Source organism: Eutrigla gurnardus (assembly GCF_963514095.1).
Source record: "Eutrigla gurnardus genome assembly, chromosome: 8".
NCBI classification, from domain to species: Eukaryota; Metazoa; Chordata; class Actinopteri; order Perciformes; family Triglidae; genus Eutrigla; species Eutrigla gurnardus.
In genome coordinates, this window is record NC_139922.1 from 4,038,941 (window position 1) to 4,064,641 (window position 25,701).

Here is a 25,701-nt window from a genome sequence, read left to right on the forward strand (position 1 = left end):
CCTCTCTCCCTCTCCCTCATCTATGGGCCAGTCCATTCTATTTAGGAGGCTTGTTTGATATGCCAGAGTTGCCACATGTGGTGAATTTCTTTATGTTTTTTTTTTTCCCTCCAAAATCGGACCAAAAGTGCATCGGCCCTTCTGGCATTTGCCACAACTGCCAGATTGTCAGTCTGCCATGGCTGTTGTTGATCTCATTCAGGGATCTCGCCATTGTGGCCAGTTTTGACGGATGTAGCAGGTAGTTTCAGTGTGGAGGAACAATGCTGCGTTCACGGCAACAGTCTAGCAGTCATTTTAAATGGAAGCCGGTGACATGAAGCTACAAACTGACAGTTGTTTCTGTGTGACGGGCATGACCCGTGACAACTCAAAGTTGAGCTGGTGTCAACCCATTCAGCACGGTGAAGCGCCAACCAATCATGTGTTTTTGTTTCATCCTGTCTTACTGCTGCACAGTCTGTACATTGATCTTACGGAGCACTACTAAATCCATTGTTACAAAATAGAAAGGACAGGCACTACGTAAAACCTACCAAATAAAACAATTTTATTTCACCATTTTTCTGGCCACCAGAGACCAGATCTTATTTAGGGACTTCATATTGAAGGGGCTGGATACATTATCACAGAACACTTTCATAAACTATAGTGAAAGAGTTGTGTATTTAGCACTAAATCACTTGCTTCTTTCCTCAGTGTCTTTATCTAATGGGGCATCACACACAGAGGAAGAGGAGGATGAAGATGAGCAAGGGGAGGAGTTTGAGTTTGACGACATGGATGACATCAAACCTCCAGAGATGAGGCCCGGCTCCACAGACATCACTGTGTCAAACCTTCAAGCCAACACAAACACAGTGCAAGAGACAGTGTGGCTTGGCATGAATGGAACAACTGGTACAGGTATGAAGGACCAGAGCTCCTCGCTGTGCCACCAGTCCTGCTCAGGTGAATATAACGTACACACAATAGGTATGGAGATATTTAAAAAAAGGTTCATGCTTGTAGATGGCATTGTCATTTTTCTTCTGTTTCTTTGCTAGATATGAACGTCCGGGAGTCACCAGAGGGGTAAGTTATGATGGAATAAATTATAGCCTATATGTAAGCCAAACAATAATAATAATATTTAAAATCAGTGTTGAGTATAGGATCTACGGCCATGCAAAGAAAACATTTCACATTGAGGTGTAATTTTATGTCTGATGAAGGTAGAATTTAAAAAAATGGGTGTAATGCAGTTCAGAGAGAGAGTGACCAGAGTTCAGTCATAGTCATGGTCAGTCATACCATCACACCCTCATACCAGTCCAAACACCTACTGAGATATTAAGGAGCTTTTACAATAAACACGTTTTGTATTTACACACAGAGTAAAAACTCAGCATAGAAGTCACTCAACTTCATCTCGCCTCATACTTTCTTGTGATAGAAGATGTGCTATTTACTGCCATAGATGTCATGTTGTGTCCTTGTCTGGCTGTTCTTGTCTGTGTGTGTGTGTGTGTGTGTGTGTGTGTGTGTGTGTGTGTGTGTGTGTGTGTGTGTGTGTGTGTGTTTGTTCCCACTCCACTGTCTCATATTTGATAAAGTCATTAAAGTTCAATCTGGATCCTTTGAAATAGTAGTTTGACACAGAAAAACCCTGAGAAAAATGGACTCAAGGCTCTCTTACTATTGTTATTCCATAGCTTTAAAATCACGTTGCATGATCTTCAGCATCCAACAAAGACACCGTTACAGAATTCCAAAGTTCGTTTTTCAGGCTTTTGTCGGTTCAGAAGTTCTGGAGCGACACCGCCTCATAGACTGATGAAGTATGTCTTGTAATATTAAACATTCTTTGACTTTCTATGACCTTTAGCTTAAAATGCTTGTTACAGATGTTCCACCTCCTCTGATCTGGGAGTGACTGGAGAGTCAGACTGTGGCTGGAAAGCAAGCATTATTTATGAAGGTAAATAAATAAGAACCTCCACATCCAGCTTAGAGCTGGAGGTGCTCTGTGTCCACAAACGTGAGCATGTTTTTGTGTTTCATTGCATTCTGACAGCACAGACATCACTACGAGCCAAGGAGTGGCTCAGTGTGGTTTCAGAGCTCACACTGCGATTACACAAAGGTACACAACCTGCCTCTAGTGTTAGCTTTGGTAGCAGCTAGCTTGTAGCAAAGGTAAACCACCTCCCTGTACTGTAAGCGCTGGTAGCAGTTGGCATTTAGCAAAGGTACACAACCTGCCCACGAGTTAGCTTTGGTAGCGACTGGCCTTTAGCAAATATACCCAACCTGCATCTAGTTTTACCTTGGGTAGCAGCTAGATTCTCCCAAGGTACACAACCTGCCTCTATTGTTAGCTTTGGTAGCAGCATGTGCAGTCATACTTGTGGGAAAATTGAAGTAGTGAGCTTGTGTTTGTTCAGCCAATTATGTTTCATTGTATTTGCCAGTCTCAACAGGTCAGTCATGTGCATGAAAAAACCTGTTCCTCAGAGGCTTCCTGTGCATTAATTGAAATGAGTGGTCTTTCATGAAGACTGTGAACTTTGTTTTTCAGAGAATTAATCAATATTCTAAGTCTATAGCATTCACATTGCCCCCTTTGAGTGAGCTGGGTTCTCTGAGAAGATATGAATTGTGACACTCCAAAACCACATAAAACAATCTCAATGTTGTGGCCTCAGTATACCAATTTATTTCTTATGCTGACATGTTTTTGATGAGTCACTTTTAAATCATGAGGAGAATTGTCAACCCAGGTAATCGACAGTACTCTGCAAAATACTTAACAGGAACTATTACGACTGAACTCGGACTTGAGCCCAAACACATGACTCAGGAGACAAAGTGAACAAACAAACAAATCTTTAGAAAAGTCCAACAGAAAATCACTCACAAGGAGGGAAAAAACTGCAACAGCTAACAAACAAAACCACTCTATTGAGGGAAAAATCCACGAACAAAAGCAAGGGCTTGACAAAGTATCAAAGAAAACACAAAACCTGACGAGACAGGGGCATGGGACAAAGGCTCAACAATATTTGATCAAATGGAGGCACGGAGCCGGTTCTCTGGTACGCAGGACAAGACACACAGTAATGGAGAACAGGTGGAAACCATCAGGGTGGGGAGGACTATCAAACTGGTGGGAAAAACACAAGGGCAAGTTACCTGAAACGAGAGGAGAGAAGAATTTTCAAAATAAAACAGGAAACCATGAGACAACATTGACACAAGACAACTAAGCACAACCAACTTTCTTGGCCATGACAGGAACCACAAGGTTCTTATAGACATTTTATTTTTTCCTGATATTCTGACATCATTGCAATACAAGTGCATATTTATTTCTACTATTGAAATAGCCGATGGCAACTGAATCTACAGTACAGACCGCCAGATGTCAGCTGTCAACATCATGTAAACTCTATGTGATTGTTCCAAACAGAGACAACACGGTGTGTTCCTTTAACAATGTGGTACTTGAGCCAATGCTCTCATTGTTTTGTAGAAAAGCCTTCTTTGTTGGAAGAAGGTGGTCAGGACGAGTCCAACGGTACAATACACGGGTTCTGCCCACATCAGGAGTCCTCTTTAGTGAGTCCACAGACTGAACATCAGGTGGATGGACCCACCAAACAGAGCACAGGGACCTGTTTGGCCAAAGACCCAGAGGTCATCTATGATGACGTGCCTACTGAGAACCAATACCCAGTGGAAGGTGAGTCTCTGAGCACAGCGTCATAGTTGTTACATTATAGAAGTCTGCAGACCAGTATGTAACTCTTCCACCTGCATGCAGTATTGGACACTAGACTACTAAAACAATAGAGGCTTAAAGGTTGTCAGGGTGTGTCTATGAATTCGGGATTGCCTTCACACGTCTCAACATAGAGACAGCTGAGCCAACAGTTAGCAGCTAGTGGTACTAAAGGTGTGTTCACATCTAACGCAAAGCGAATCAGTAAGGCGGCTTCGGTTTCATCCATCATGGCTGCTCAGTACATGTTGTGAAGTCTGTACTCACTGTATCTAGCAAAATGGATACCACAGACCAGAGATGTCACTAGGATGTAAAGACAGGGGGCTTAGCCCCCAGGAGAAGCATATTTGTAGTCCTGTATTAGAACTACAACCAGTGAAGAAGTCCAGCTAGTAACCAGTTAAAAGCAACAGACATCGTCTTCTTTCATTCTCTTGTGTTGAACAAGAGTTACTGTCATGTTAACTTTTAGACACATTAAAGCTGCATGCTGAGAACCTGATTATGTAAGTGTTTTTTAAAGTGATAGCGTATCTAATTCCTCTCTCCATTAGATAAACTGCAGGTCTATGAATGTACTTTAATTACAGTTCCTGTCCTGTAGATTGGTTCAATCAGAGTGGGATTCTGCTCAGTCATGTTTCTGTCATAAAGTATACAGTAGAATCAACCAAGACTGGTTTTATAGGTCACAGTGAAATCTGACAACATAAATATGAACTTTACCCAAATAACTGTATTTTGTATGGATTTACTCTGTATTTATTCTAGCAAAATGAGGATACAGTGTCTGTAAAAAAAAAAGGAATAAATAAATAAAAAAAGCTCCAGCCGCCCTAAAATAGGTAAAAAAAATGCCACAGACATATTGAGACAGAGACAAAAGCTCATAGTTAAATTATGGATAAAGATTGATAATATAAGTCAGCAGGTCTGGCTGAAGCAGATGAATTATAAAGCACCCGGCAGGAATGACATCCTATATCGCTCCTCTACACGCCACTAAGTTGGTGATTTGTCTCATGGCTAACAGGAAAACAACGATAATCATCCGCATCAGTGTGATCGATCTAAGATGTGTCCTCTAGTGGTGGGAATCCTCAATTATAGACTTTACTGCATCGCAATGCATCATAGAATCGATTATTTCTCCCACCTCTAGTGTCATCCCTGTCTTGTAGAGGTCACGAGCCAAGGTGCAAACATTCTTGCATAATGTTGCTTTAATAGATGACTCACGCGGTTTATCCTTTGGCCTCTCCTTCCAGATGTTGAGGATATCTATGAGGACATTCAGAGACCTGATTGCCATGGCTCCAACGGCTGGAGCTCCAGTGAGTTTGACAGTCATGATGAGCTGTCCGACACTGAGCCTGTTCCTCCAGCCTGCAACAATAGCAAGGTACCTCAAGGTTGATTGGTTGTCATAATTCAACACTGTCTTTTCAATGATTTCCAGATTTATAATTCCTCATCATGTTTCTGTGGTGTCTGGCTGGAATCCACTCAAATACTTCCCTTTTAGTAGAAATTGTTCACAGAAAGTTACCATTCCTATCATCATGTGATAAACAATTGATGCCTGTTGTGACACATTATGTGGTATTTTTGCCCACATGCTGGATGTTTGCTCATCAAATAGTTTTACTTTCTAAATCATTATTTTTGTTTTGTTGTATAGTTCTATTTCTCACAACTTCACTTTTATTTCTCTATTGTTTATGACAGAGTTTATATTTATATTGTTTTTAGGTTAGTGGGAATTATGTAAAAGAAATCTTACTGACTAGTACTAGAGATGTAATGATTCTAGCTTGACATGAACTGAAGCTAAAGTAGCTGTTGTTGTGAAATTACTTTGCATATCCTTTTTTTTAAGATGTATATGTGATAAAAACAAATATTTGGTCACATGTTTTCAAAGATAAGGGGTGATTATAATTCATACAGAGCAAATAAAGAATACAAATGAACAAATAAATCAAAGCAGAATTAAATATTGTTTTTGGCCACTTGGGGGCGGCAGGATGCTGTCAACTGAACATTTGCATATTATCTCCTTATTATGTGAACATGGCTGTGTTATTACAGTTGCTTATTACACAGCCAGCAGTTACAGAACAAGATGATCATTCATTCATTAGAGTCGTGTTTATGTCGTCTTTAGCCTCCACCAACTCCTGAGGGAAATATGGTGTTGTGTTTATTTGCTAAAATGATCCACGGTGTTCACCAGCCACATGTATGTCTGCTGTGCTGCTGAGATTCCCGGACCCCACTTTGACAACCTCTGTTGTAAATGTCTTGGATTATTCCCTGCATTGTGTAATTGTTGGAGGGCGTGGCTTCAGCCAGGAGGCTGTAATTACTTGATTTGCTATTAAAAGTAGGACTCTCGGCAAATATGTGGGGCTGTGCTCTTCAAGGTCAGCTGGCTATACCCCTAACAAAACGTGTGATGGTTAGAGGTATATCTATACCCAGACATTTTTTTATTTATTTATTTTTGTACATTTTGCCAGTATTCTGATACCTTATATCCCAATATATGTGTGCGGTCTCCCACCAAACCACGACCCCTCCAGCAATGTTTTGAGGTGTTGTTCCATTTTGAAATATAAATGGAGCTCTCAAGTATTGTGCAGCTTTAATATCAGCACCCTCCATGGGGGCAAACAGCCACATCTGCTTTATAGTGAATGTACAGTGTTTAATGAAAAGAGGAAGTGGCAGTCCTTCGCCCTGTCAGCACTTCTGTGTTCTGCTTCATGTGTCGCCATGTGTGGACTTTCCCCACTCAGCTTATATGCAAGTGTTTTGAAAAAGACTTTCAGTGTGGAGATGTAACGAAGCGAACCAGGAGTTTGTCAACTGGCTTCAAATGCAGAGGATTCTCTCGATGTCTTGGATTTGAGGGAGTTTTTAAAGAGAGGGCTTGAAGGAGAAATAAGTTGTCACTCATATATGAGGCACGTGTCTTCAAGTAAGTAATAACAATAACTAAAGGTGGTTATTGAACTGCATTACTGTTCGATTACTGATGAAGTCAACCACCTAAACATGGAGCAGATGCTGAGTCTCGATTGCTTTTTATTTGTGACATGTTGAACTGTTTTCAATCATATTTTAAAATGTATACTACAACGTTTGTGTGTGGTGGTGAATCCTTGAGACTTTGGTTGTAAGTGCATGTAGAGAAGCTCACTGGACCAGTGCTGAGGTTAGACTTTATTTTAGTGTGTTGACGTTTGAATGGGTTTGAACAGGCTGTATCAGTTTTCAACATATGTTGTTTCATTTGATGTCGAACACACTGAAAAAAGGATATTAGTACATTTTAATCCAAGCTGCTCTCGCATATGTGGTGGAATTCAATGTTCAGTTCTTAAATACAATACCTTCATGTTTATTGTGGTCAGGTTTCATACAGCTCACTTGGAGCATAAATCCCTTGTAAATTCTACCATATTTATTTAGTTAATTTGACTTATTTAGTTAATATTTCTGAACTGAAGCAGATTCACGCCTGGCTTCAGGTACCAGTAGTGTTTATGGCTGCAGCTGGTTAATATATAAATATGACCTAACATTGCTCATGTCGCCGACATTAGGCACAATGTTTTTTTGTTGTCTAAACCAAACTTCCTGTGATGATTGAAGTTTATTTTAAAAAGGCACTATGTAACCAGTGTACAATCACCAATCTGTGTTGTTTGATGCATTGTTGTGAAAATGTGTTGGAACGGATTTTTATTCTTGATCCAACTATTTCTGTTACTTTTCATGTGGACAGCCGACTGGATCACTATGAATGCCTTCCAGGAGAAACAGTCATATATGTTAGTATATCATATGTTAGTCCTGGTGACCTATCCCGTCTTTATGTGTAAAAGTGGGGGTTCCACTTTAATGGTGATTATTACTGAGGTTGATACATTCAGTATACAGTTGATGTCTTAAGCTGCTGTAAGCAGGACGGCGAAGGCAGGAAGACTGTTGCTGTGGTGATGAGTCTGTCTGTTCCAGGCTGGGTTGACAGGCTTCACATAAGACAACTCACTCTTCTGATCCAGTCATTCATTGCCAATGTAAAGGACTGTCCAATTAATCCAGCAAGCTAATAATGGTAATGCGTTTGAAATAAAGAATTATTTTCTAATCCATTTGACGGTGTTGAGGTTGGCTCTGCTCCAGCTGCTCTCCGTAGGGTTTACTGTCCTTGTCTTCTCAGTCTAATCCACATTCCGCATTTTGCCGTCCCCCTTTTTTTTGCGTGTAGCTGCATAATTGAATTAATGTTGATGAATGTCCATGTCTTTTTCTCTGCAGTACCATGACTCCAATCATAGTTGTCCAGTGTGTTAATAATAAGGCTAAAGACTACAAATCTGTTGTTCCAATAGAGGGATGGAGATAAGATCTGATCTCAGATCACCATAGACAACACTCACAATGAGTTAATCAGAGTGACTTTCCATTATCGCGATGTGATCACATGGGTGAATTGGAACATCTGTCCAGCTCACTATCGTGGTGGAGACGTGAAAAATAGAGCCTTAGCATTTGAAAAAAAAGGCCTCCAGGAATTATCAGAAAGAACAAAAATGTTGTATTTGTCCTTTACGATCTTCACAAAAAAAAAGTCTATACAATACAATACAAATGAGTTTGTTGGCTAAATGTGATGTAAAGTGATTCCAGCATGTTTTGCTGCCATTTAAAGACTTTTAGGCATATTTTGATGATTATAAGTATAATATTGTGAATGCAGTTGCAGTTGTTGTGGCAGGATAATCATCGTCCTATAGTCGTAAACCATGTTTGGGATGTTTATTCTTTTTATAACTTTTATACATTTCAGTAAATTGTGGTATTTGAATGCACAGCGTTTGCCTCTCTTTAACCTTGAACCCTGCTTCTCTGCTGTGTGCACTGTGTGTTTTGGATGTCCAGCTGCCTGCAGAGCTGCTGAGTCTGAAGGAGCGTTGTGCCGTCACCAGGAAGGAGTTGGCGGTGCGTCTCAGTACACCTCATGTTGCACACATCAGGCAGAGCTGCGACACTAAGGTAGGAATCGAGTCCTCCTCCAGTTTCCATGGATATAACTAACTAATGAGGGCTGATACATTAAAAACAAGAGCATTCATTTGTTCCTCAGATTTGATCATCTGCATAACCTTGATTATGTTGTGTTTTCCAGGTGCAGCAGCTGATGAAAGCCGCCAGGAGTGGTACCAAGGACGGGTTAGAAAAGACAAAGTTAGCCATGATCCGCAAAGTGTCATTCCTGCAGAGAAAAGATTCCACAGGTACACATCACTGGAACTGGGAGTAACACGTTCAATCAATCTGTTCAGTTTGTGGGAATCAGCTTTAATGGACCAATCCACCAATAATGGAACATGTATCAGTTTCCTCTGGTGCATACCGATGAATGGCCTCTATGGTGACATATTGTAGAGAAAACAGGCTGCCCTGAGAGCAGTCACACCTTCGACTTCTCAGGAAGTCTCTTTCTCTCGGAAGTAGGCGTGTACTGAGTTAATGCAAATCCACTCATCACACCTTCCTCCATGTTCTCTGTAACTCTGTATAAAACTCTGACTAGCCCTACTCACATCAGAGAGACTTCCTTTTTCCCCTGACAGTGATTAAACCTCTTTTGAACCAGCCACAGAATTGGACCTGACGAGTTTTTCTTCCACAGCAGACATGTGTAACCATGGCGTTAAAGGATGTACAGGCACAGCAAAAGCATATCACCTGAGAACCCACAAAGACTGGACAAACAAAGTTTCCCCCAGCAAAGAATAATGTCACTCTGGGACATGCTTGCATTGAACAAGCTGCTGTTGAGCAGTATCTGAGTGATCACAATTAACGGTTGCATTAGCATGAATGCAGATTGACCATTTGTTGGCGTGTTCTGCTGTTGCAGCTGAGGGGAAGGACGATGCAGGTTACATGGACGTGTCTGTGTGTGAGTTAAAGCACCCTCCACCACAGCTCTGCCCCATGCCAGAGGGCCTCAGCAGTCAGCAGGTGTGTATGTGCACTCATGGTCGTCATTGTCCAGCTGCCTAATGAACCAGACAGTCTTATTCATCCATGCAGATGGAAAAGTTATTCTCAAGGTTTCATGGTAACGAGTCATAGTCATCATATATAGTCATGATGTACTGTCAGTGGAACTCAATACTTCCTGCAGATGGCAAATGAAAAGCCTCCCAGCAGCTCGACGCTGCATCATCCTCCCTATTCTGGAGGATGTTGTTTAACGTCTGCAACCTGCAAGTGTGGCATTTTGTAGATTACAGATTACATGATGGAAACCAGGGGTGTCAAAGCATAATAACCTATAAATAACGACAACTTCAAATGGCAGAGCGCATCAATTCAGCCAGAATTAAACATGGAGAGGCAGGAAGTCGAACAGTGAAAGAAAAATAAAGACTTCCTGTTATTTTCAGAATAAAACGCTCCGTGTTGACAGGTTAAACTTAACGTAACTACGCTTGTACATCAAATACTCCTCCTTCGGTTGTGTAAACTTTGTTGTGTTTATGCCACATATAAATCGTATATCCGTGTTGGTCAGCTCCGGAATGAACAGCGACTCTCATGGAGAAATTTGAGATAGCAGTTACTTTTATTGTTAAATTGCAGACATCTCTGTAATTTTTACACTTAGCAGAATCATCTCACACACTGGATTAAACCCGACCGGCCCGCGGACCATGAGATTGACACCCCTGATGTAAACAGACGAAGACACTGGAATGAATGAGTGATTGAAAACAGTTAAATGAGTTGTTTTTGAAAGAAAAGAACACCAGGGTGATAATGGACGTGATACTGTGGACATGTTACACACTGTAGCTAATTCCATGCGTTTTCTTCCACATCGGGTGAACGTGATGCCTCCTTCAGGTCGTCAGACGTCTCATTCTCAGCTCCATCGTACAGAGCGAGAGCAGCTACCTGGAGTCTCTCAAGAGAATCCTCCAGGTGAGTCACATCTGTCCTCAGGTAACTGGGTCCCACTGCATGTCGGTGTGGAAGGCCCGGCTCATTTCTGGTGTTCACTGTCCTGTTCAGCTCAACCCCAGAGCATCAGTGATGATGGAGCTATTCTATCTCACAGCTGACCTGTCTTTGTCCATCAGGAGTACCAGAAGCCTTTGCTGGAGCCTCAGAACTTGATCCTGAACACCAAGAAGGTGCGTCAAATCTTCTACCGTCTGCAGGAGATCCATCAGTGCCACTCGATGTTCCAGATCGCACTGGCGTCCCGCGTGGCCGAGTGGGATCACAGCGAGAGGATCGGAGACCTGTTTGTAGCCTCGGTCAGTCACTCACCCATCTGCTTCGCTCATTCATTTCTGTTGGAGCTGTCCAGCTGTCCGTCAGTCATCAGTTTCATATGGAGGGCCTTATTAAAAAGATGTATCTAACACACACAGTTTTATTGAAGGCGAGTTATTGACTTCCGCTGGAAACGGAGAGTAAAAGGTTCTAGCAAAGCATAATTCTGGAGAAAGACATTCACAAACAGCAGTGACACTGATATTTTCTGATACATTTAAAGGATGGATTTTTTAAATGTGATCATGTTGGAGGTGAATCAGGGAAATGGAAACGCAGGCACGCAGAGGAAATGGACCAGATACCAGAAAGATTTCCATTTGAAGCCATCCACCCATCCGTTCTCTTCTTCTTATTTGGGTCCGAGGTCCCCAGCAATGGTTTCCAGCTCTTCCTGGGGGGAGCCCAGGCGTTCCCAGGGTAGATGTTGGACTCGCCCAGAAATCCTAGAGCAGACACACTCATCTAGACACCCGCGGGCTAACTCCAGCCGGCATGGTTGACCCGCACGCCGATAAGTTCTGTTTACAAATAAATTACATTTAAAGCCTGAAAGAAAAAAATCCTTGATCTAATTTTTTGGTCAAAACTTAGACGGACTGGTAGATCAGAGCTTTGCCTTCCAGCTCAGTTTCTCTTCACCACAACAGTCAGATACTTGAACCCTGCTTGACCCCCCGTCTCACTCTCCATGTTACCATCACTAGTGAACAAGACCCAAAATAGTGGAACTCCCTCCCTCGCAAGTGATTGATGTGATCAGTCAAGAAGCCTTCAAATCCAGCCCTCACCCTGTATCCTCTCCCACTTCACCACCACTCCATCACCCATCCAGTGTATCATTTTATACACGTTTCACTCTTTATCTTTGGATAACTTTCTCCAATATCTTTACAACGGTTAGTTGATAAATGAAGAGAAATAGTTGTTTCTCTTAAATCTTCTCCAGCAGCGAGTTTTAATGTAGTGAATGTAATGAAAGTGTGTGCCTGAAGAGAAACTGTATCAAATCATTTATTAAAGTCCTGAGTCACGGTTTCCTCCATAGTTTTCAAAGTCCATGGTGCTGAATGTGTACAGCGACTACATCAACAACTTCACCAACGCCATGACCCTGATCAAGAAGGCCTGCTTGTCTAAACCCGCTTTCCTCGACTTACTCAAGGTGCTTACACGTTGTTTGTTTCAGACTCGAGTTAACCCTGGATACTCTGCACTGGGCAGCTCACTGGAGTTTTACAGCACATGAAACATTTTTATCAAATGCTTTTAACAACCAGCCACAAACACCAAATTTGATACATTTAATAAAGGCGATGTTAACTTTTGCATGTGGTTACTTTGTAGCGGGTGTTTATATTTTTCTGATCAACTTTCAATCAATTTGTTGGTGTTGTTGTGTGACGTTTTAAAAGGTTAGTATGGATTCACCGTAGTCAGTCGCCATGATTTGGTTGTGAAGGCAGAGCATTCACTTCTCAAAGGGCACTGTGCTAGTTAAAAGAAAGACTTTCCCGATAAACTGCCCATGAAAAGAGTTCACTTTCATGTTGAATCTGAAAATATATAATTTGAATGTGTAAAAAAAAAAACTACTGTCTACTTTGCATGTGACCTTTTAGAAGAAGCAGGCCTCCAGTCCAGACAGAATCACTCTGTACGGCCTGATGGTCAAACCCATCCAACGCTTTCCTCAGTTCATTTTGCTGCTGCAGGTGAGTGAGCGACACACCGTTCAGCATCAGCACATCTCCCTGCTCTCTCATCGTCATCCTCACAAACTGCTAGATTTCCATGATGGTTAATGTAATTCAGCTTCAACCTGGTGGACATGATTTGAGGGTCCTTCAGGATTAGGTTGAAACATTTTCTTCCTTTATGTATTAATGACTTACTCCACAGTTTTAATGATCAGTCATTGAGGTTCTGTTTTGACCCGGGTCCCGGTTGTGAAGCCACGTGGGGGTTTATTTTAAGTCCTGAATTGTTGCACTGAAACTGTGTGTTGGAGTCTCTGACATGAGGAAGTGAAAGGCAGTTACTCCTGCGTCTGCTGCAGTGCATTGTGGGTAGAAGAAAAAAATGGCTCTAGATCTTCTTCCTCAACACCTGCTTTTACAAAACAAAGACAGGCGTGAATGTTCTCTGGCCCTGCTGTCCATGGAAACCCTGCCTCCTACAAAAAGACGTTACCACACAACTAAACGACACTCTTAATTCAGTAGAAGAAGTTCTAAACAGTTTGAAACGTGTTGACAAACAAACAAACCACACGTTACTGTTTAGGTTAATTGGATTTCAAATGACTATGAAACTGAAAAAAAGAAAAACGTAACAAAATGACTTAGGAGACTGTGTTCGTTTCCCATTATAACTAAGTTATTTTTACCCGTCCACCACCCAGACCTCCTCCCAACAACGACTCATTTGAAATGATTTGTGACACGTCAAGATCAAATGTACGACGTTTTTTTAGGGCCAATGTAAGAGAAAAAGAAAAAAACACACAGCTGAGAGATTTGGGCAATTGTCTGAGAAAAAAGTTGCAAGTTAGCGAGTTTAAAAAGTTGCAGATTTGCTACTTTATTAAGATGCTAACAACAGGCATTTATGCTAGCTAACTTCCCATGAATGTATGCATGTATTTGAAGTTATAACCCCTTGAGATGAACAGTCATCTCGTTTTCAAGGGGGTCCAACATACAATACAAGACAAGACATTGTTACAGCAACAGACATAACATACATAAATACATAGATACATAGAGGCTCTCATCAACCCACCAATCCAGACACCAATCCCAAAACCCCTCCATCCCCACCTGCTGCAATTATAACAATTGCCAATTGACTTGACATATACAACCACACAACACACACCAATGCAGACGATCAACACTACTGCATGACAAATCATTTCATGGCATTGTGACACAATATAATACAAGACTGTTGCACTATGCAACACAATAACACATAAGTACAATGGCCATGCATACACAATAGCCATGTCAGATAATCACATACATATGATAGGAGGAGCTCGAAGATTCTAACACTAGTAGCAGGTACATGGTTTTATAAGGAAGGGCAAAAGTGTATTTTTAAATAGACGAAATGAGCTAATAGTTCTTATGGCACTAGGCAGAGTGTTCCAGTCAGAAGGAGCTTTACATTTAAATGAACGTCTCCCAATTTCTTTGTTGGTTCTTGGGATAAAGAAAAAGGGTTGCTGAATATGTCTTAGTGAGTATGAGGGTGTGTATGGTAACAGGGATTGTTTTAAATAAGAAGGGTAGTTGAAATGGATGCATTTAAAGATGAACTGAAACCAGTGGTAGCATCTTCGAGCATGGGGGGATAACCAGTTCAGTGTTTGGTACATAGAACAGTGGTGAGTTAGATATGGACACCTTAAAATAAATCTGCAAAGACTATTATAAATTACATTGAGGGATTTAAGATGTACCTCAAATGTATTCTGATATACAATATCAGCATAATCCAATATTGGAAGTAATAGTTGAGAGATAGTTTTTCTCATCTGAAAGGTAAAACAGTTTATATGACGGTAAAGAATAGCAAGATTACAGCTGAGTTTTTTAGAAATGGTCTCAATATGCTGCTTAAATGAAAGAGTTGGGTCGAGCCAAACACCAAGATATTTAAAGCTCACTACTTGTTTCAGTGGTGATTCTTCATTAAATGATAAAGTCAAATCAACAGAGTTACCAAGGCCTTGTCTGGTACCAAATAACATACTGCATGATTTATTTTTATTTAAAATTAGTTTGTTACATATAAGCCATTTCTGAACAAGGGTGTGATTGAAGGGATCTTTCAATATCTGACTTATCGGTACTAGATGTATATAGCACTATAGCATGTATTGTTCTAACGAATCCATTACAACGTGTGACAACGCCTCGTTTAAGGTCCTTAGGGTGACACTGTTGATGGTTATTGTTGGTTTTATTTAAATGGGCCAAATTGTCATCTTATGGGTGTTTAAATTTGCAACTTCTTTCGTCTGAATATTGCCCCCCTCTCGGCTCCATTTCCCCTACAGTGGTCCTAATACGCCGTTGTACAAATGTAAACTCCTTTCTGTTATCAGGACAAAACGTGATGAACAACACAGTCTTTTTGTGTGGGAACTAGAGACAATATGAACATTTTATCCTGGCCAAAATAATTGCAATCCATGATATTATCCAGATAATTATTATAAATAGTGGATAGAAAATAGCCTGTAATTAAAGTGCAGTAAATCTATGTGTGTTCCTACTAATCACACAATACTTGCCATTTCAGAGTAAAAAACAAAAACAAAATAAACAATTGCAATAAGTTGGTTTGATAAGTATACACCCCTTACTGAAGCGTCCCTCAAACTATCTCAGGAATAATTGCCTTCAAGATCACACAATAGCTCATTGACCTACGGCAGTGCCGAATCACAGCAGGTACTGTGATGACTTGAATAAACCAGCTGTTTCCCATGGTCCCTCTGTGGAGGAGCACAGAGAGCAGCCTGGGCTCCAACATCTCCCAAAACAGATTCTGTAACACAGTTGTGGAAATAATCTCCATAGTCAGTTTAAAGTAGATGGAGTTCAGAGTACCAGCATGGAGCGAGGCAGTATACTGCTGTGGACATATTTTAGACACCTAAAACAATGAACATCAGTTTAACTGGACACTATATATATATATATATATACCATGATAGTATGTATTTTCACTGCTTTACCTGCTGCCAGGCTTCCCTTTGTGATGGGGAACTCATATGCATATAATCCATGCTCTCATCAAAGCCAACCAGACTGCTTTGACAAAAACAGTAATTGTACCTCTCAGATGACAGGAGTTGCTGGACCATCATCACATGTAGGAGCCAGTTCCTTAGTTTAAATGTCTTCCTATTTCTTTATTGGTATTTTGGACTGTGTTTGTTTCTTCTAAGTAGAACCCCGGCAAGGTCAAGGGAGGGGTGGCCGACAGAAAACAGCACATGCTTGTTAGACCTTAACATTACCTGAATTTGCCTGATTATTTTGCATCTTTATTCACCATATTTTCGTTTCAGAAGTAATGTCATTTAGTGTATATTTTATTTTTTCTTCGTGCAGCCAACAAGGAGCCAATGAAACTTTTTTTTTTTTTTTCTATTTACAAATGGATAAAAAAAAACATCCTTCTCTTCAAATACTGTATACTATTTACATTATCTTTTACCCCTAGCTGCTAAAAAAAAAAGAGAAAAAAAAACAACTTAAACCGTTTTACCCATAGGTGGTTCAATATGAGAGGTTGTATAAGCTAAAGAATATTCTGATAATGATGTATTTGATCTGTGTCGCTGTGTCAGGACATGTTGAAGAACACCCCGGAGTCCCACGGGGACCGGCTGCCCCTGCAGCTGGCTCTCACTGAGCTGGAGACTCTGGCTGAGAAGCTGAATGAGCAGAAGCGTGTGGCCGACCAGCAGGCTGAGATCCAGCAGCTCGCACACAGTGTGGGGGACCGCAACCTCAACAAGGTGAACCCTGGTGCAATACATTCATTCAACCTGTGGGGTGCTGTTTTATAGACTGGGGTTGTAATAGACTGTACCAATCACCTCCTCTTTGTGGTGTTAGAATGATGGAATGGCCCAAATGCAATCCGTGTAATCAATGTCATAACTACCTTTACGTGGTCCTAAAAGCACAATATTCCTACTAATCCGTTTTCTTGGCTGATGAAAGTGAATATTCCACTAATATTTCTGTTTACATACAGCTGTTCATATTTATTAACATAATGTTAGTTGTGTTTTTTAATATTCCCACGTTGATGCTATGACATATCATTTATCACTTTATAACATGGCCAAGTTGAGAGCTGGATGTAAACAGGAAAGAGGTCGTGTGTCACAAAGTAAAAACACCACAGAGGCTCCTATAGTGGATGTGCTGTATACATGTCCAAAGAATGCTGCTAAACACCTGAATGATATCAACGTATGACACAGACTCACAGAGTTAATTTCCTCTTTCATGCAGTTCTATGAGTGTTTGGGGCTCTGCTTTACTCAGTGAGCTGCTTTGTTCTTCCAGCTGCTGAACTCGGAGCTGAGACAGCTGGTTCAGTGTGAACTGCTGACTGAAACCGTGTATGGCGATAAAGGTCAAGTCCTCAAGTCGAAGGAGCGCAAGGTGTTCCTCCTCAACGACACCCTCATCTGTGCAAACGTCAACCTGAAGTGAGAACCTCGGACTGTGTAACCCTGAAGCTGCTGCTTCATCTCTCCTGGTCTCTCTGCAACACGTTGATGAGTCACATGCACTCTTCTATTAAAATCTAAATGCAGAAATGGGAAGGTCGGTCTTTGGAGCTTTGACAAACAGAAAGTAGTTAAATGAGCAGGCGAAATCAAACGAAGAGTGGGACCTAGTTCTTGAGCAGCCAACCGGTGGTGCATCTGTTCTCCTGGAGATCCTTGGTGATGGGATGGAACAACGTGGGGGACCGGGGGCTGTGGTTCAGACTGAGAGACAGCTGCCCTTAATAATGAATGTGTTTGTCCACCAGGGGGCCCCCTGACATCAGCAGCCTGGTTCCTGTTGGTCCCAAGTACACAGTGAAGTGGTGTGTCCCCCTGCTGCAGACTCAGGTGGTGGAGGTGGGGCAGGACAGTCTGCAGAGACGGGACAGTGACATCACAGCCAGACGCCACAGCTCCACCTCCAGCACAACTGGTACACTGTGTGTGTGTGTGTGTGTGTGTGTGTGTCCTTGTTAGAGAACTGTCTTAAATAAGGTAATCATACGTCATAAGGTCCCCCTGCATATAGAAAGGATAAATACATTGTTTTTTTACAATGCAATTCCTGTTTTTTGGTGTTTTTTTACTTGTCGACCATGATAGCAAGCTAGACACTCGCTGGAAGTCACTCGCAATACTATTCACGATTATGGTGATAATGGGATTTCACCATAATCAACTTATTGTGAGCGCTTCATACCTCCTTCTTCCTCCTCTTCTTTCTCCTTTTCTTTCTCCTTCTTCCTCCTCTTCTTTCTCCTTCTTCCTCCTCTTCTTCCTCCTCTTCTTCCTCCTTTTCTTCCTCCTCTTCTTCCTCCTCTTCTTTCTCCTTTGTGTCCTACAATGAACTGAGTCTGGTTATCTTGGTGTTTGTGCACACTCTGTCCCACTTAGGTATTAGGTTAACCAGAATTTTAGTAACCAATTAACATACATATTGAATGGTTACCTCAATTTGATTACTTTTCATTCAATTGAATTATTTTGATTTTACAACAGAATCACACATTAGTTTTTTCCCAGTTGATGTGTCGCCTTATGTGTCGGTTCATTACACTCCCATGATCACATTTAGTGCTGGTGCTGCTTGACTCGATATATATCCATATTGCATCGATAAGCTTGCAGGATTATTTTCCATTCGCTCCCTTAAGGCCTGAAATATAAAATATTGTCACCAAATCAAAGTACTTGAGCCTAAGAAGAACACTACTGACTCTGTTTACTCTGTCAACAACTGTCTTTCATTCTCTTCAACAAGTAATCAAATGCATAGTTGACGTAGTTGTGATCAAATGATTTGCTCGTGTCAGTAGTGATGCGAACTGATGACAGAATCTTAACCAGACTCCTTCCCATCCATTACTATATGCATCACTCAGATGGGATGTTGGTCACATGGGTGCAGCACAGAATGTGTTGAGGTGTTAGAGGGTACCGGAGCTGACTGTGTCTCCCTGTGGTCCAGGTAAAGTTTTCCTGGGTCCTCCGAGACTGTACCAGGACCTGGAGGAGCTGCAGCATGACCTGTCTGTGGTGGAGGAGGTCTCAGGGCTGGTGGGGACCCTCCATGGACCCTACCAGGTAACAGTTCCAATCACGACGCTGTGAATGCATTCATGATAACGGTCAGACGGAATAAATCAATCACAAACAAAACGGTGCACATCTTGAAACACATTTGTTTTCTTTTATTTTTTAACTTGCTATTTTGCAGTTATTCTTTTTTGTTCCATCTCTTTTAATTGTGTCAAGCATTTGTGACTCATCGTTAGTGATTAATCAATGAAAGACAACTAAAAATACAAGAACAAAACTCACCAGTTTTACCACCAGAGTAAGTCCAACTATATCATAACGTATAAGGCCTACGTTTAATAAAAGCCTTGGCTGCCTGGTGAAGAAGCTCCGCTGCTCCGCCATCTTTCGTAGAGGATGTTAATAATAACTGCTCCATCCTTCCTTACCCTTCCCATCAGAATTTGAACACCACGGTGTCTGAGGACTGGTGTCTGGCTTTGCAGAGGCTCATCCGCCTGAAGGAGGAGGAGATCCAGAATGCCAACAAGTGTCGCCTGCGTCTGTCGGTACCGGGGAAACCTGACAAGTGAGTGTAGGGAGGCTCGGAGGAGAGACTCCGGTTGAGGCGCGTAGCGTTTGGATTTTCAAGCCTCACGTGGTTTCATGTCCACTGTTGTTCCCAGGTGTGGCCGTCCCGTGAGCATCATCGTGGTCTTCAACACTCCCAGCCCCCTCAGTAAGATCTCCTGGGTGAACCGGCTTCACCTCGCCAAGATAGCTCAGAGTGAGTTCAGCAGCAAACTTGGACTTGAGATTCCTCAGACTCCCTCACTAGAGTTCAGATAACACCCAACACTGCAACACTTGTAGGTCATGTCTACATGTTTCTGGCTTTTATTGTGAGCGTTGGAGAAACACATATACAAACATATACATATATATACATATACATACATATACTGTATATGTATATATACAAACATATATAGACATATACATCTGTCTGAAGTTGAATTTTCATACCATTCAACATGCCATTGAAAGCTTGTGTGCTGAGCTCATTGGCCAACAAACCACCTGGCTGGTTTGTTTTTTTCCCCTTTGGTTGGAAACCCCCTGTGACTTCTGGACCATAAAGCATTCAGTCCGATGTATGCACGCGTGTCCTCGGCTTTGTTTCCAGCAGCTCTGCCATGTGGAGACTGAGCCCACGGTGTGGTGTGAGTGCTATGTCCAGTATGTCTGCATACTGGACATAGCTCAGCTGATTAGTGTAGAGTCAACATCACCAGTCTGTTGTATATGTGCTGTGTACAAAATCGTATTGAGATATGATCAACTTTTGGCAGCAAGATGAAAAACAGGGAAATGAAAATTGGTACAACTGTAAAGCTGTTGGCGATCTTTATTGAACCGAGACAACTAGAGCTAATAATAACTAAAAATTTACTTATCGCCATATAAAGTTAACAGACAAGACTGTTGGCAGCAATTTGTTCCCTGTAGCCATCCTGCCCGCTACATGTCCCCACATTAAAGTGATCCTAATGTTTGTTTATGTTATGCATTTATGTTTCAATAACGGATAACAATATGTATCAGTATCTGATCAGATCTCAAACGATTGATGGACGGCACCAGTCACGTTATTATCCCAACTTTTGATCGATTATGAAGGATCAACACAAGTCTGTGAATTAGGGGCCCTCAGATCCGTTTCAGGAGAATGGCAGTTGGTAGCTCAAGTCCAGGGGTCATGTGACCAGAAAGGTTGAGGCAGGTTTAAATACAGTTTTCTATGGAGGGACACGTTGGCATCATCATGCTACAGCTGTCCAGTACAAACAAGTGATGTTTCACGTGTTGGACATTTGTTATGAGAAAGTAGATCCCACTCGTCACTAAAAGGTGTGTGTGTGTGTGTGTGTGTGTGTGTGTGTGTGTGTGTGTGTGTGTGTGTGTGTGTGTGTGTGTGTGTGTGTGTGTGTGTGTGTGTGTGTGTGTGTGTGTGTGTGTGTGTGTGTGTGTGTGTGTGTGTGTGTGTGTGTGTATGTGTGTGTGTCTGCTCAGAACAGGAAAACACTCCGGGATGGGAATGTGCTGAAGACGATGGGAAGATAAAAGCTCCGTTAAGTTGTCCATTGTTGACCTGCAAACTTCCCGTCTTCTCCTCCAAAACACACACACTGAAGGTGAGAGCTCCTGCCATGTACTTGTACACACACACACACTCGGTTGGATTTATAGGTCACTGATCAGCCATATATACTGGTTGTTTAGCAGAACAAATAGCTGTGAAGAACAGATTTTTCCAGCAGACGTATACGTGATTTTTAGGAAAACAAACTGTTAGAAGGAATCACAAAATGATGAAATTGAGACCATCACAAATCTGAAAATGTTTTTTTTTGGATCATCATTGTGTGTGTGTGTGTGTGTGTGTGTGTGTAGGCTGTGCCTCTGGCTGTGTGATGCTGAGGGTTGTGCTCATGTCTTTATACATGTTGGAATAACATAATCATCAATAACTAGACATATATAACGAAATACATGTATAAATACATATATATATATATATATATATATATATATATATATATATATATATAAACAAAGACATTTAGAAATTGATAAATGTTGATTGGTTAACTCATTTCCTGATTAATTACCAACATGTATTCATTTAATAATTATTTTATCATGCATGTGCTCATTTCAGCTTTTCCTTATAATATATTTATTATAGTATTTGTATGGCTATTTGTTTATTTATTAACTTGAATTTATATTTCAACTCTTATGATGATTCTAATATTTGTTCATGAAAATATGCCGATTGTATTATTCATGTCTGTGCTCATTTCAGCTTTAACTTTGTTCCAGTATTGGGATTTCTATGTGTTTATTGTTTTTTAATTGCAATATGTATTTCAGCTGCTTCTATTATTTATTAATGGGAATATGTATTAATTTCAGAATGTGTTTAGTTATCATTATATAGTGTGCACTGTCATAGATAGCTGTAGTGGAGTCCTGCAGTAAATGAGACATGTCTCTGTCCTTCTGTGCAGCTGGAGGCAGCTCTTCATAGTCCATCTCAGTCCAGCCTGCTTGGGTTCTGTGTTGCCAGTACATCCTTACCACAAGGTTACCTCTGGGTGAGTACAGGGGCGGAGGGCCTGCAGGTAGACCCCGCTGAAAAGCAGATCCACTTGAAAGCTTTGAGTGCTGTAAACTACGGTTGTGTTTGAAATCACTCGCTACTCACGACTCACCATCCAGGGAGTTCTCTCTAGAGGAAACGGAAATCACATTAAAGTTGTACGTAAAGTTGTCTGTGGCGGTAGATGGAACTGCAGGGCCTCTGGGACTCATCTCCCTCACCAACAGTGTGACTGTCTCTCATCTGCGTGATGCCTTCAAATGCTCCACACTGAAAGGAGGTCCGTGGTTCTCCCTCGTCACTTTGCTTCTTGATGACTTTCCTTCTTCACTTCCATTAGTTTGTTGTTTCTTTTTCTTGGACTGGAAGTTGAATGGTCTTCTTTCTCTGCCTGTTGATCCTCCATTGTGAGTCAGCAGTAATGAAATGTACCTGGTCAAACACTTTAGACTAGAGGGAGCCTGACTCAGCAGTTGGAAGTTACTGATTCCAAGTAAACGCAGCATACTTCGGTGAGTAGCTCCACCTGCAGACCAACCGCTGCTGACTGACGGAAAAAGATTAAACTCATTTAGAGTTTAGTGGGAATGTGGCCACAGACACAGAGATCCTATTTCTGGACAAAGCAGCAACAAGCACTTTCATTAGTGGTCACATGATCAACCACCATTCTTTTAACTCACTCTTTGAGAGGAACTTAAAAGACAATTAAATAGATGACCATGTTACGGAGTACAACTTTAAATACATAATTTTTTACCAAAATCTTTCTTTTCTTTGTATGTGAATTTGTTTATTTTTTACATGATTGCTGATTTTGGAGAACTGTTATTATTTTCATTAATTTACTTAGACAAGCTTTTTTCTCCAATGGAGTTTAGGTTGCTGGTGGGGGAAGCAGCTCCAACACTGGCCAAGTGGAGATCTTCTCCCTTAACCGAGCCACTCCTCGCCTGGTCAAGACCGTCCCGCTGAAGGCCCCAGTCCTCTGTCTGGAATATGTGAAGGAGGACAGGGAGGCTGACAAGGTCCAGACTGCAGCCAAGATGGGAAACATCATTTGTGTTGGCCTTCAGGACGGCAGGTCAGTGCCTCGCTACCCGCAGACCGATGACCTTTATCTGCTCCATCCAGTCAGCTGTGAACAAATCCAATTCAACATGTTATTTAGTCGCTTAAAAGCTGTTGGTGGGTGTATTTCTGACAGAGCTGGGCCAGCTGTTCCTCCCTGCTTCCAGGCTTTATGCTAAGCAGTAATTGGAGTAACTAGTTACATGAAATGGTTTAGTGTTACATCATTAAATTAAAAGATAAATGTAATTGTAATCTGTTACAGTTACTTAAAAACAGTTTTTAACAGTTTTGAATGAAAATATTGGTGATTATTAAGTGGTGTCATTCAAATATATTCTTTCTGGATAAAAAGCATAATATAACATTAATTGTGGTGCTTTGCAGCGTTTTTGGCATATTTCTATTCCAAACAAAGCAATTTAGAAAAAACATTGGGACTTATTCGATTGGTTTTCTTGCTTGAATTTGCAGCCCCTCTTGACTACCAATGAAATCAAAGCGCATTACTCAAAGCTGAGTACGTGGGTAGACATGCTGTCCGATAAAACCGCTTTCCAGTGCTGCAAGTTCAAGAATCATTTTATTCCCGAAATCAGAAAAAAGAGCCCCAACATAACGTTGGAGGAAATGCTGTCAACGTTGAAATGTTCCATGACAAACTTACGGAAACAATACGGTAAGTTAATGTAACCACAATCAGTAGCTATGCCTGCCGGCCGCCCCACCGTGTTATTTTTGTGTATGCTTATGCTCTCTATGGTGCTCAGTGCCCGTACAGTGGGCTACATGTATTCATGGGCAAAGTCAGGTAACAAGCAAAATACCTCGTGCATACGCTCACGCGTGACCTGCCAATGTTTGAATTTAGGATCTTGCCTCATGGTATTATGTTAGCAATGTGGTTGTTTTACTTTCTTAATTATTACTTATCTAGAAAGCTGTCAGCTGGTAAAGGTGTTGGTAGTTCAACATATTTATTGGTCATGTTTTTGGAACGCCCTCTAGTGGACAGACGTAAAACAACCACATTGCCGATAATGGAAGGCATATATGTCAAGCTAGCATGTTAGAGTAGGAAACATTTTTGAAATGGGTGTTCCAATGCAGTAACTTATTGCTAGCTAGCTAGCAACAGTTAGCTGTGGTAACTGTATATCAGCCAAATCTAAAATATTAGCATATTAACATGGTTAGCAATATTACACAGCCAACCTTTTGTTTTTATTTTTAATACTTTCAGCCTTTTTGTTTGTCGATGAAACCTTCCAGGCTTTCTGCTGATATGCTGGTCAGCAGGTTCTCTGTAGTCGTCTACCTGGCATGTACAGTGGATAAAAAATGCCTCTTTGAGGACAATAAAGCTCTGTTCAATGCTAATATCTAAAAACAAGTCTGTTACTTTACAGGCCATAATCCGAGGACTGAGCTTGAAGCAGTCACAGCTGTTGGACCTCTGGCTGACACGTGATCAGCAGATGCTCCTCCACCAACAACTTATTATTGTGTGGCAACATGGAGCACTGAGACAGGGTCAGTTATGATAGCCAGTTGCTGTGTCTGGATGATACAGGATCACTACCCAGATCCACAAGGACAATAGAAAGGTTTCATCCCTAGTACAGTGTCGTATGTTGTGCAATACCAATGTTCTAAATAGTTTGAATAAAATCTTCAAGGTGTTTTCCTTATACTCACAGCATAAATAATCCAACCATCACGTTTATGTCTTTACAAGCTGCACAAATAATGAGAACCAAATGTGTCATGTGACCAGAATCACCTACTCCACCTTTAAATGTATGTTTTAAGACTTTCAGCTTTATTGCTCAGTTTAAAAGAAAAGTAATCAAAATATAAAACATTACTTTCCTGAAGTCATCAAAACTATTTGCATGACTTATTACATGTTTAACAGTGTAACTAGTTATCTATAACCTATTACATTTCCCAACACTAATGCTAAGCTAGGCTAACCATGTCCTGACTCCATCTTGGAAGTTGAGATCCATGGAGGCTGAATTTAAGAGAAGGAGCAACATCTATTCCTTCAAGCTCGTCTTCCATTGTTTGCGTTGTAGCTGACGTGTTCCTTGTCTTCCCAGCATCTGTGTGTACGGCAGCGTGGACACAGCGGTTCAGTGCCTGCTGACCTTGGTCATCCCTGACAGCTGTCCCGTCCTCTGCCTCAAACACTCGCTGACCTTCCTCTTCGCTGGGCTGGCCAACGGCAAAGTGGCGGTGTACCAGAGGAAGGCTGGCGGTGAGGGACGCTTACATTGCGCTGTGGTCCACGTTACACTGCCACAGTAGACGCTAAACCATGGATCCTTCTTCTTCTCAGAGAGACTGTGGGACGTGGACTCATGCAGGTTGGTGTCTCTGGGCTCCGAGCCAGTCTGCAGTCTGCTGACCCTTGGAGACGCTGCGTGGTCCAGCTGTGGCAACCAAGTCACTGTCATCCAAGGATCCAGCCTCCACACACAGGTATGCCATCACATCACC

General features: G+C 41.5%; 1 protein-coding gene across 5 annotated transcripts in view; it reads left to right on the plus strand.

Moving 5' to 3' along the window:
• The window catches only part of LOC311017181 (rho guanine nucleotide exchange factor 10-like protein), a 59,155-nt gene that overhangs the window by 22,401 nt on the left and 11,053 nt on the right, over positions 1-25,701 (plus strand). For 2 of the 5 annotated variants that reach the window (XM_084015366.1, XM_084015368.1), the window contains 24 exons: positions 730-951; positions 1,047-1,074; positions 1,887-1,960; positions 2,057-2,125; positions 3,515-3,724; positions 5,035-5,168; positions 8,720-8,833; positions 8,967-9,075; positions 9,705-9,808; positions 10,697-10,774; positions 10,933-11,112; positions 12,180-12,296; positions 12,754-12,846; positions 16,503-16,673; positions 17,233-17,378; positions 17,708-17,874; positions 18,910-19,025; positions 19,421-19,548; positions 19,646-19,746; positions 21,033-21,154; positions 22,034-22,120; positions 23,007-23,209; positions 25,302-25,459; positions 25,541-25,683. In XM_084015366.1, coding sequence (XP_083871492.1) covers positions 730-951; positions 1,047-1,074; positions 1,887-1,960; positions 2,057-2,125; positions 3,515-3,724; positions 5,035-5,168; positions 8,720-8,833; positions 8,967-9,075; positions 9,705-9,808; positions 10,697-10,774; positions 10,933-11,112; positions 12,180-12,296; positions 12,754-12,846; positions 16,503-16,673; positions 17,233-17,378; positions 17,708-17,874; positions 18,910-19,025; positions 19,421-19,548; positions 19,646-19,746; positions 21,033-21,154; positions 22,034-22,120; positions 23,007-23,209; positions 25,302-25,459; positions 25,541-25,683 — 3,074 coding nt within the window. Of the gene's footprint in view, positions 1-699; positions 952-1,046; positions 1,075-1,886; positions 1,961-2,056; positions 2,126-3,514; positions 3,725-5,034; positions 5,169-8,719; positions 8,834-8,966; positions 9,076-9,704; positions 9,809-10,696; positions 10,775-10,932; positions 11,113-12,179; positions 12,297-12,753; positions 12,847-16,502; positions 16,674-17,232; positions 17,379-17,707; positions 17,875-18,909; positions 19,026-19,420; positions 19,549-19,645; positions 19,747-21,032; positions 21,155-22,033; positions 22,121-23,006; positions 23,210-25,301; positions 25,460-25,540; positions 25,684-25,701 lie in introns of all 5 variants that reach the window. The other 3 variants (XM_084015365.1, XM_084015367.1, XM_084015369.1) reach the window with 3 other exon arrangements.